Source organism: Synchiropus splendidus, chromosome 1, assembly GCF_027744825.2.
Source record: "Synchiropus splendidus isolate RoL2022-P1 chromosome 1, RoL_Sspl_1.0, whole genome shotgun sequence".
NCBI lineage: Eukaryota > Metazoa > Chordata > Actinopteri > Syngnathiformes > Callionymidae > Synchiropus > Synchiropus splendidus.
In genome coordinates this window covers 9,117,446-9,129,890 of record NC_071334.1, presented here as the reverse complement: position 1 = coordinate 9,129,890, position 12,445 = coordinate 9,117,446, and the positions used below count along the sequence as shown (strand labels likewise).

Below are 12,445 nucleotides of genomic sequence, written 5' to 3'. Positions count from 1 at the left end.
TCATGGTTAACGTGTATGTTATTTATTATCTTACTAGTACAAATCCGATGGAAATCTACTGAAGAATGATGTAAGGATGGCAGTGACAGACTGACACAAACAGTACGATACAGGATGATACAGCACAGTTCAGTCATCCCTACTTCTTCATACTAACCCAGACGACTGAATGAATGCAGTATTGATAACCCAACCATTGAAATGACTGCTTATTGCTTCTTTTTTTTTTTCTTTATTACCCTTTGTAGTAGTTGACATGCAATTACATTGACAAATTACCCATTACAATAACAAAGCAATTATCCATTCATATCGACCAACCCCCCAATTAAAAGATAAATAAAATAAAATGAATTAAATAGAACAGAATCCCTTTGGTCATAATCCCGCACATTATGTTTTTGCTGCATTTATACCTGCTTAAATGACCCCATGAACCAATGCAAAGGGAATTCCACTTAGACCAAGGGCTCTTGGAAGTATCCTGCAACTTGTTTTCATCTTTTTTGGAAAATGTCCATTTTTAACTGAAGCTGTCCTGTTACCTTTTCCTTTAGTCAAACCGGTTTTCAATAGATGGTTTTCCAGGTTTCATCCAGTTTAAAGGGATTCACTTTTTTGCTGTCATTAAGAAAACATGTTATAAATATCTTAGTTCCTTTCTAAACAAGTTTTCAGGTATCACCTCCAATATAATTAGTGATGTTTGCATGGTTCTATAATTTTATTCCATCTCAGTTTTTACATCTTTCCAAAATGGTTTTGTCAATCCCAGAAAATATGCGTATGGTCCCCAGGCATATCACGATTTCTCCAGCCGTTACCTGTATCTTGATTTTAAAATCTGAATGAAATGAAATGACCTACTCTGAGGCCCAACCAATATCTGGAAGCAATGCTCCAAAAACTTACCAGAATAATAACCTGATCATATGTTACTCAATCTTGTCTGCATGTTTGCTTTTGTCACTGAAACAGGTCGTTTTCATTCAGAAAAATTAGGCTCACCAGATGGTGATAATGCATGCTCATTCGTACCGCTGAGATTATCAAGCTATTTTTGTTCGTACAGAGGTGATGATGTGTCTGGATTACGAGCAGTTTGACCAGAATGATCTTTGGTTGGCTAATGACGGAAGCAGTCATGAAGAAGGGCTTCTCACCACTTTGACCTTGTAGAGCTACCTTGACTTGCTGAGAGCTTTAAGTCAAGTATTTGCATACTTCTGGTGGGGGTTGCTCGCCTGGATGAATGACATGACCTCCTTATGGATATATAGATTAAAAAAACAGTCTTCACAAATGTCCTCAAGTAGGTCTTTTCAAGGCCATCTGGCTTTATGCCGAGTCCCTTCTCACTGACCCACTATTGCAACAGTCATGTGTCCACAGTGTCTAGTGTCCCATAGATGTGGTCATTGATGAATGTGGGAAGAATATGTCCCATATTTCCATATCCCATATTCTGTCTAAAACAGTAATCCATAAACCTTCTCATCCTATAGTTTCCTCGTCGTTCACCGTGAATTTTTCACATAATAGCTGGCTGTCGATTAATGTGATTGAACTGTGCGGATTTGTGCCGTAGTAAATAAGATTAGTTTCCGCGCCAACGTTTTGTCTCATCAGCCACAGCAGATCCAAATCAATATTGTGAAATAGCTGAGCAGAGTTCCATTGAGTAGCGATTCTGGTGTCAGCTGTCCCGAAACACATGTCTGTGTAACATGAGGAACCACTGGTGATTGTAGCATGTGTACGTAATTGTCTGTTTGCATGTCCCTGAGATAATCTTCCCGTGTTTAGACAGACGAGGAATTAAGGGAAGGAGGAAACATCTCGGCAGCATATTATTAACTGTTGGAGCTAAATTCTGTCTGATCTCTGTTGGTTTTGGTTCCCGCATTGTGCTTTTGTGTGTGTGTTTGTTTCAGTCTTGAGCAACATTATTCAGTCTTTTTGGCTCCTCCTCCTGTCTACGTTTTATGACTTCCATCTCTGATATAGCGACTGCTTTGATTTAAGCAAGCACCTTTATTAAGTTTGTGTAACATAATACACTGACATACCACTTCAAACACTCTTCGGAATTGCCGTCATTAATTGGGTTAACTTGTTAAAGAGTTACACCCAAGAGTTCTGAAACATTCTGTTGTAATTCCTCAGGCCTCAATGTTTTCTTTTATATATATATATATATATATATATATATATATATATATATATATATATATATATATATATATATATATATATATCAAAATGATGCACCTGCAACATTGTTCAAAGTTACTGAAAAGGTGGTTGGAATCACCTCATTTTGTGATTTACTTGAACTCACCAAAGCTATTTTAGTTATTGTAAGATGTGTAGGATAGTATTATTATGTAGGTTTGCATTATGTAGGTCATGAGAGCGGTGTAAAATACATCTACGTCAGTACTGCACAAATGCAAAATCAAATACCAGTTTTCTTGGGAGGAAGTCAAAATTATAGGTTCAATCTTTTATTGCTGTTTTACAATCGAGAGTAGTCACCTTGTTATGCTGTTAGTCTTCGACGGATTGTCATTGTGTGTACTGCACAGACTGGAACACAACCACCAACATTCCAGTCGTAAAAAAGGGCTTTTTGTCTTCCTTACATTTACCTGCTTATGAGAGGTATGAAGTACAAATGCTTTATCTTTTGCTCTTTCTATTTAAAATGTGTATTGGACATGGATGGAAGAACTTTTTTTTTTTGCAAGAGCACTTCAAAGGCTTTTTCCCGACAGTGGTCGATTTGGGGTCTTGCTTGGTGGCTTGTTAAACCCAATGACGAACTGATTCCATGTTCAGGGTGTGCAGTCAGTGTGTCTAGGGGAAATTTCTTTGCATTATTCAAGTTATTTCCTGAACCAGTTTTGCTCATTTTCAGTGGATCTCAAAGCCTTGTCTTGTGGCACAATTATTTTGTCCTTGTTTGCCTGCTCAGCTTCCAAAATATATTCAACTCTTTATGTAAAGTACCTGTTAAGCCTCCTCAGTCTTTATCCTCTCATTTCCTGACCCTGACTTTCCACACAGAGCGCCCACTTGGCGATGATTGACTCTCTGATGATGGCGTACACTATGGAGGTGGTGAGTGCGGAGAAAGTGATGGACAGCATTCGCCACCTTTCATCCTCGGACCCTGAAGAAGAGACCCCGTACGACACAGAGGATGCTGTTAACACCTGGATCAATAAGGTTTGAGCCAATTTTACATTCCAATCAGGTTACGTAGTTTCACTGTGTCAAATGTGGTGCAGCGAGTGAAACTTCTTCCTCATACAGACCCAGTTTGTTGACATTCTTCAGAGAAACACAGAGCTGTTGCCAGCTCTAAACACACACACACACACACACACACACACATTTACTATCGCTCAGAGGGAGTGTATTTGCAGACCCTGCTGGTCAGACATATGGTGCTCTGCTTGAATACAGATGCATTTCAAAGGTCCAAAAATTAATCTGCGTCACATGTGATGCCATTCCTTCTGTGTTTTTGAAGTGCAGCAGCAGCAACATTTTGAATGATATCATGATAAAAAATTGTTTTGTATTCAATTATATTATTAACCTCCCAAAACAAATTAATTCGGTTTTGATAATTTGGCCTTTTTCTTAGTAATCATATCTCTTCTTAGTTTTTAACTCTTTAATTACTTTGTGTCAAAGAAAAATTCAGAATGTTATATTGAGTTAAAATATTCAAATAATATTGAATTCAATAATGCATTCTGTCATTCTCAGGTGAACGAGTGTCTGAAGGACGTTGTAGCTCAGGATCAGAGAAAGAAAGAGGCTCAGAATGCAGACCCTGCTGGAAGTCCCAGGGTAAGTAAATACACAAAACATTTTACAAAATGTGTCATCCATTGATCAATGAATGGTTGGTTATCTCTTTGGCAGTGGTTTAAGCTTATACACTGTCTTTTGAAAAATTACACCTTATATTAGGGAACATTTTTTACCACAGACACATACTTATTCATAATTATGGCAGCATATTAACCAGTTATTATTTATTATGAACTACTGGTTATCGCCTTTTTAAGCCTGACTATATTAAACCATGGAATTGTCAACGTAATTACTGATTATTACTAGTAAGTAAGCAAGTAACCAGTTTATTAATGGTGAGCATGTGTTCCTCTAAAGTGTAACCAAATATTTATTTGACTTCATGAAGCACGGCCACTATTATGTGATCTCGATAGAAGATCTGATTCCAACCCACCCCAAGACTTAACGATCCGCCAGCAGGTCCTGGCTCTCTGGTCTAATTGGGTTCTCATCCGTTCACTGTGAGGTCACTGTTCTCGGGCCCAGCCTGCAGTCCAGATGTGTTATGTAAGACACTGTTGTTTCCACTGTGGACTCAAACATTAGTGCGCTTATGTGACATGTAACCGACAAACATGATGTAATATGTTTATTGCTCTTACTGTAGTTGTATTCTCTTGACCTTTAAACAAAGCTGTTTTGAGCATGTATTTCTATGTGAAACAGGGTAAAAGACTTTCAAAGTGACAGCTTATTATGATATAATGACACATATGGGCTTGAACTCTTGGATATTCCACCTTCCATTCTTGGTGGTCTGTGCAGTAGCATGTGTTGGTCGTGATGTCCTGAGACGCACAGGTCCTACAGCTGATCACCTTCTCTGCAGAATGGATGATTCTCTGCAGTCTGTTAAAGTTGTGTGAGAGGATGTGATGGGGGACATCAATGCTGGTGTAGAACTGAACCAGCAACAGTTGACGGAGGTGGAATTTCCTCAGTTGAAGTATACCCATGTCTGGGCCTTGTTCATGATGAGACCACTTCAGGGTCTCGGGTGAAGAAGGCACCCACCTGATGGACAAAGAAGAGGGGTTGGGGCTCACTGGATCCACTTTTGAACGATATTGATGGAGTGAGGACTCCCAGGCTCGTCCATCTTGCGAGGTTTGTCCTGGAGGAGTGCGTGGAGGGCGGTGTAGAAGGCTGATAGGTAACCCACATATGTGATCCTGGCATAGGATCCTGCCAGAGTTCACTTGCTGCTGACGCAATGTCAGAGCTGGACCAGATGGAGGTTAGGTGAAGGATTGGTTGAGGAACAGGACTCTTTCGTTCACTTTTATCCTATTTACCATCTGAAGAATCCTACTCCACAACTCCAACGGCAATCATGCCTGTACAACAATTGTTTATCTTCTGAAAAAGACCACTCTCATCCCTCCCTTTCACAGTTGTTTCTTTCTAAGATCCTGTGACAGGGTATGATACGAAACACACCAGGACACAGTCACATAACACTTTTAGTGATGATGAGCCACGGAACACGACGGTAGCTGGGCCAGTTTGCTTGAGGGTGGTTTTTGGGAGCATGTCTCAGACAGCAGAGAGATGGCATGAAACACTGCAGCTCATTTGTGCGTGTGTCTTCAATCTCAAGGCCGTTGGTCACCTCTGTATTTGATGCTGATGTGGACAGTCAGTGTGCCGAGGCAGCAGTGCCTGCTTCCGCTGTGTGTCACAGTTTAATTAAATATGAGTGACACTGAAGGGGACTCAAATGAACTTCGTGTTTTTAATTGAGTCACCAAATGTGGCCATTGAAAGCACACATGAATTCCTTCATCTCTTTGTTTGGACTTAATACTGTAGCTGACCTTCCCGTGACTTCACCTACAGTGTCTGATCGTCACCGCTTTGTCTGCTGCTGCTTTTCTGTTTGACTTTTCTGAAGGCACCGTGTCGTGCTTTTCTGGGTTTCAATTTTACATTTAAGTCTTGAATTTATGACCAAATCATGCATCATTTTACTATCATAGTTTTGTGTCCTATGTCATGGGGATGGATTCCTCATTCACACGATGCCTTCCGAAATGAGATTAGCAAACGGGTTGACCCCATAATGCCTCAATAGAACATCAGTCCACAAACAAAGTGATGTCAACGCACACTGTGACGTTTAATTCCATCAGGATTTGGATCTACCTACTTATCCAACACACAGGTCTGCACCTCAAGTGGCTCCAATAGAAGGTAGACCATGTTGTTGTACTTTTGTGTGGACCTGATGAATTAGGAACAGATGTGTCCACTTTGAAAGGAATATGGTCGCTAGTTTGTAAATGTTGCCACAGTGATATAATGCTGTGTTTAAATGCTGCCTTAAAGGTCGGAACCAGTTGATCTAACTAGCCTGAGTTTGGTGCTCATTATAAACTGCACCTTCACCCTTAGATGAATTGTCGTGCATATTCGTTGTTATTCAGTTCTCGCGACAGAGACAAACAAGACAAGAATAATCCAATAAAGTCTCCCGGCTGCAGCTAAACTTGACATCAGTGGCGTGATGAAGGTTTGATGGAGAAAAAAAAAAAGACTGGTGATTGAAGTAGATGGGTTTGTTTGTGTCAATAAGCAAATGTAATGTGTGTGCGCTGGTCCTTTAGCGTGAAGGGTTTTGCCCTCCCCAGGGGATTGGGTGCTGGTGTGAACAAATCTCAGACTTGGTTTTAACCCCACTTAGCCTCACCGTCTGTGAGCTTTACTTCAAATGTGGACTGTCTTTTTTTATTTGATTTTCTGACACATCGCTTGCACTGTGGAAGCTTCAGAAGAGATTTTTAAGCCATGAAACACAGAGGGGGACGTGAAGGAAACTGAAGTTAAATGCTGAAGTTAAAATACGAAATAAGAATGACCTCACTATAATATATCATCACGACTTCTAACCTTGACCATCATGAGCTGCGAGTAATTTTGCTCCCACTAAGTACAGACTGGCACTATGAAATGGCTGTCTACATACTGAACCCTTCTTCAGGGTGACTGCTAAACTGGACTCAACAACCATATTCTACTTTTGGTATCAAATTATTCAGCTCACTCCAGGAATGTGCGAACGATGACTGCATTGCTAAAGCACGGTCCCCCATTAAATCTGTGTTGACTGTATGCGAGTGGCAACCATGAACCATGCATGGTGTGACGTCATCAACAAGCAACAGCCCGGATATATTTTCCTTCCCAGATTAATTTGTCCTATTTTTGTTGTTGATGATTAGAATGCCACCCACAGCTGTGGAACGTGTACTCCATTGTCAATTTTTTGTGGACGCCAGTTACAGATCCATTTTTACATTTTTTTGAAACCTGCTGCAGAAAGGGCTGAAAAGGAAGTTATGTGTCTTGGTGTGGAAATAAGTTTCTGTGAAACAATCTCAAAAATGGTGCGGTCACAAATGGGTCAAACATTGTTGGATTTTGGTTCTCAATATGTACCTATATCCTGTACTCAGTTATTTTCTTTGTTAACATGGGATGTTCAAGTTGTTGTTGGAAAGGAGATGTGTGATTGTGAGTCCAATGTCCTTCAGTTATTTCTTAAGAACGTGCCTTTGTATTATACCGGGCAGCTAAATGGTGTCTGGGATGTTGGTAGAGATTTTACTTTTCAAAAAATCCTTGTTATTCAAATGAACAATGCACTCGGGTCATGTAAATGGGCGAATATTCTGAAGCAGCATTGTAGAGAAGAAAAAAAAAAGAAATGTGTTATTAGATTTTCAGTCTCATGCCAGTGCCGCTTCTGCCAATCAAATTTCTGACAGCTGAGACTGTGCCAGCTACACAGTTTACTGAATCTGGAAATCAACCACAACACAGAGTGGCAGCCGTTTTGTTTGAGAAGTTCAGCTTGGATATTGAGTTGAAGGAGCTGCCCTTATTTTGTTGCAGTGAAAATGTGAACTGTGGCTGGAGATAAATGTTCCTCTTTTATTTCTTTTGTTTTTGTTGGATAGCTGTGAAATAACAACTGCCACTGAAGCCATGTGTGACAGCTATCATCCTCATCAGGAGAATCCGTGGAGCATCCTGTCCAGCAATAACAATTAGCCTGCTGATGAGATCACATGACGTGTGATGCTTTGATGTCATGGGAAATGCCAGTGCGCTTGTGAAGTTAATCAAATCACCAGCAGCCAATGAAATCTAGGATTGGGCTTCAGTCGTGTCAGCTGTAACTTGTGTTGGTTTCAACCATCGCCCTGCAAAACCTTTTGAGCCGAATGAGCTCCATTCTATGTCTCTCTTTACATGTAGGAGGTTGGTGTCAGCTGCTGTCTCTGCTGCAGTAAATAACACCCTGGTGTTCTTCCTCTGTCTCTCGCTCTGTCTCTCCCTTTGCTAACATGTCTTTCCTTAATCGCATTACCTGGCTAATCTCACTAACGTGTCTTTCTTTGTTGTGTCTGCTTTTTTTTCTGTGCTGCTGCTGCTGACGCTCTAGTCTCCGACCAAGTGGTACATGAAGCTTGTCCCTGTAAGTCGACGAGTCACCACCACATGCTTTCATCTGTCATCTGTTCGTCAGCCTCTGAGTTCAGCAGTGTCAACGTCTATCTGCACCATTTTGATTTATGGGTCGATTTGCTGCTCTCAGCTGTCAGTCATCTGTGGTTTATGATCTCAGAGTGCATTTGTTTGTTTTTTTGACGCCATTTGAACCGTTTGTTTGGGATGCCACTTACATTATTTAATGACACCCCCTACACTACACTAGTATTTTCCAGGTCAAAAATCCTCACCCTCATGTCGCTAAATGCTGGGGAAAACCCTGCTATTGTTCTTTATTTAGTGTCAATTCACGCAGCTTTGCCCAGGAACATGGTAATGACGAATTCATTGCATCATTTACACCTAATTTTAGTTGCTTTAAGAAGGATTTTTAAATCCTGTGGATGCCTTGAACGCACCCTGTTTTTTGCTGATAATGATAAAAAAAAGCAAAATGCACGCACAATGCACTGTATACACTCTGTACAATACTCTCTAATTTAAAAGAAATAAAAATAAATAAAATAATATAACAATTTACTTATGTATGATCACAATGTACTTATGAATGATTTAACCCTTCTCAAACAGACCAACATCTTTTCCACGACCACGGGATGTGTCTTTCGACATGGTTGTTTAGGAAATGAGAAGCAACTCATTGCACCAGTTGGGGTGAAATAACTTGTTGCCAGCTGAAAGATATTTTTTTCCCCTGGCAAACTCCGCACATCTACATGTAATATTTTGAATAGTAATTCTGAAGGATTCATACTCAATCGGTATTGGTAGCAACCCTGTTCTGCCAGGTGTTCTTTAAGAATGTTTGTGTGTGTTTTTGTTTTCTTTAAGTATTTGGCAGGAAATTATGGGAAATTCTTTCTCCCATCCTTCCGGAGGACCGTCTGTCTGAATTGTATCCCCACTATTGAGTTTTTGTTTCACTGCACCTGCACCATGAATGTTATTATTTTTTTTTTTACTCACATGGTTCTCTCTGTCTTCAAGTGAGGTTTCTAAATCAGGCTCTCCAAATAAGTGAACGACACCATGGGGTCAATAGAGCATCCTTCTGTGTAGTCCATCACACAAACTAGCGCCACCTCACTGAGGATGTCACCTTTGATTAAGGCATTTATCAACTTGTTTTTCAGGCTCGCTACAGGAAGGAGCAGAGCACGACCCAGTTGGCTCCATGGATCCCTCCAGTGGACAACTTGCTGAAGGATACCACAGATGGATCTGCTCTGGGTGCTCTGCTGCACTTCTATTGCCCTCAGCTGCTGTCGATGGATGGTATGAACTGGTTGTATATTAATTATTATAATATTAAAGGATCCCTTGTGTTTTTTTTTCTTCAATCGAGAAATCTCAGATACTAAAAAATGTCTATATTTACCTTGTCACATTGAGTTAAAGTTTACAAAATGGAAACTGTTTTCATACAGTGACAAGGACCACACATTGTTTTTCTTTTTTTGGCATAAATTAAACTTTGTTCTTGTGAATGGTGATTTTTTTTGCTGCCATTTTTCCCTCAATGCAAAATCTTTCCTCTTAATAGCAGCACGATGCAATCACTGTCGTGCTACATGATTTTTTTTTTGCTCGCAGAATAATCACATCACTTAGTTGATAATGTGTTATGATGTGGACCTCTGGTCTTGTCTTATCTGAAGACATCACAGGAACAAAAGAGCAATCAGTGTGTTTGTTAATGTGCCGTTTATCACCGCCCACTTATACAGTTCCGCTCAAACCAGTCCATTGTAACAACTTCACTGAAGTCTCTTCCTCAGTTCTTTTAAAAAGGATTAAGTAACCCCTCATGGCTCCTTCTTTGCTGCCAGATGTGTGTCTGAAGGAGAGCATGACCCTGGCTGATCGTCTCTACAACCTCCAGCTCATCCAGGACTTCTGCAAAGACAACCTCAACAACTGCTGCCACTTCAGCCTGGAGGACATGCTTTATGCATCGTCCACTATAAAGGTATCATCTTTCTGTCAAATCATCTGGTAACTTTCTGTTTGTCTTTGTCAGCGTCCTTTGACTCAAGAGACGTTACCAGCTATGTGAGCTGTGATTTCCTATTATGTTCATGATAGAAATTGGATTGAAAACGAATCAATATTTTTATATTTACTCGTCTCTTACATTCAAATTTATGATTGCACATCATTGTGTCTGATGTTTGGTGAAACATAGATTAAGGAGCCAAGGTCATTTTGAGTCAAAGAACGAGCATAATTTGAAGTCACAAACTCAAGGTCCTCTGGCTTTTTAAGCTTAAAAGAGCTAGAACTCTACAACAAATGAGATCTTAAACCAACTACATCAATATCTATAATTTATCATATAATACTAATATTTTGGTTCAAGCTTATCCCTTCTACCAGCTTGCAAGTGAAAGCTACAAATCAAAATGCAGGGAAGGGAATTCGGTGGAAGTTGTTCGTAGTACAAGAAGAAAACTCATAGATGAATACAGATGTGCTCTATGCTAAAATAAGCCTATTCTTAAAAGGGAGGCCGATATTGGATTCTGTTTAAGGTACAGTAAGGTACAGTAGTGCAATTGTTTTTGTTACTTCTATTCTTGTCGATACATTTCAAAGAAGGCAGTTTTAAATAGTTTAAAAAATGTGATTAGATGTGTTAAGATATATAGCAGACCTGACCAAGGAAATCTTTGTTTTTGAATAATACTTTCATGCCTTGGTTTACACAAAGAGAAAAAGAGAGCTGTGACTGTGATTGCTATAAATGCAACAGTGATGTAATCAATAAATACCTCCACCAAGCATGGAGGTCATGCGTCTCCGTTTGCCCATTTGTAAATAGAATAACTTGGATGAACACATTTCAATAAAGCCTTCAGGGCTGGTTGTTGTGTAGCTAATTTAGCAGAGAGTGGAGATTTTTATTCAGCTGTGTTCTGTGGGTTTGTTTGGATTTGCAATGGCAGATAAAGTGTGTTCTATACTCAGCTTGGTGTCGGTCTTGGACTGGATCTTGCCCTTGCTTGGTGTTGGTCTTGACACAGTTTCTGTTGATTTTCATAATTTGAGGTAACAAAGCGAGAATATTTTCAAACCATCTCACCGTAAAACAAATATCAACATGCAAATTTATGTTTGGAGTACCTTTTTATGGCCCACCAAATGATACGACTTATATGAAGAGCTCCAATTTCAGCAGCTCAAACTGGAGTCTTTGCTTGGCTGCATTGTTGCTGGTTCTGAACACTGGAGGAGGGAGGTCTAGTGAGTGAGTCACAGTGTGGAAAAGACATTAAATCTAAATGTAACTACGTCAACCACAAACCAATGGACTGTGCTGTTGCTCTGTATTTTGCAGCCTTTCATTTTTTTCTTATGGTCTTCATTTCTTTCTTCTTACTCTTGGCACTTATGGGTTTACTTCATTATTTTAGCCTTTCATGATTTTATTGCTCTCTTTCAGCGGCCCCTCAGTTAACCTCACTTTTTGTATTTGAAGAAATGTTTTCCTTATGCCCCTTAGGGAAAAAAAACATGAAATATATCACAGAATATAACGTAATACAACAAAGAATAAGATGATTTGGTTTGCTTGGAATTATTATTGTTATTATTAGGCTAAGAGATGATAACTGTAAATGTAAGTGTGTTTTTGGGAGCACTTTTTAAGTCTTAGCAATGTGTTGTCATCTACATTGACACTGGTGTGATTAAAAACACATAATCGATCAGCAAAAGAATACTTTCCCAAGTGTCTTTTTGTTCACAGGAGAGGGAGGGATGGCCTGTGAGATCGACAGATGGTTTGGTGCTATGTTGTTCTATTGTTCTGTTGTGGTGAGCCTCTTCCCCCTCGACCAGGAGATGTGTGTTAGTTTTTAGTACATATGCAAAGACCTTAAAATCAAATGAGGTTTGTCACATAGATTTTAATTTGGGTAAAAAGTGTAATTTAGTCAACAAGCCTTTTTTTTCTTGTTGTTATTTTGCGCTCCAACATCACAGTCAGATCACAAGAAATGGCATATGGTGACAGTGACTCACAGACAGGCAGAAAAAAAAGATAATTGAAATGTGC

General features: G+C 39.7%; 1 protein-coding gene across 7 annotated transcripts in view; it reads left to right on the top strand.

The window, feature by feature from the left end:
- camsap2a (calmodulin regulated spectrin-associated protein family, member 2a) overlaps nt 1-12,445 on the top strand; it is a 36,594-nt gene that overhangs the window by 11,478 nt on the left and 12,671 nt on the right. For 5 of the 7 annotated variants that reach the window (XM_053873256.1, XM_053873293.1, XM_053873264.1 and 2 more), the window contains 5 exons: nt 3,070-3,231; nt 3,781-3,864; nt 8,321-8,353; nt 9,522-9,663; nt 10,218-10,357. In XM_053873256.1, the coding sequence (XP_053729231.1) occupies nt 3,070-3,231; nt 3,781-3,864; nt 8,321-8,353; nt 9,522-9,663; nt 10,218-10,357 (561 nt within the window). The remainder of the gene's footprint in view (nt 1-3,069; nt 3,232-3,780; nt 3,865-8,320; nt 8,354-9,521; nt 9,664-10,217; nt 10,358-12,445) is intronic. The other 2 variants (XM_053873301.1, XM_053873274.1) reach the window with 1 other exon arrangement.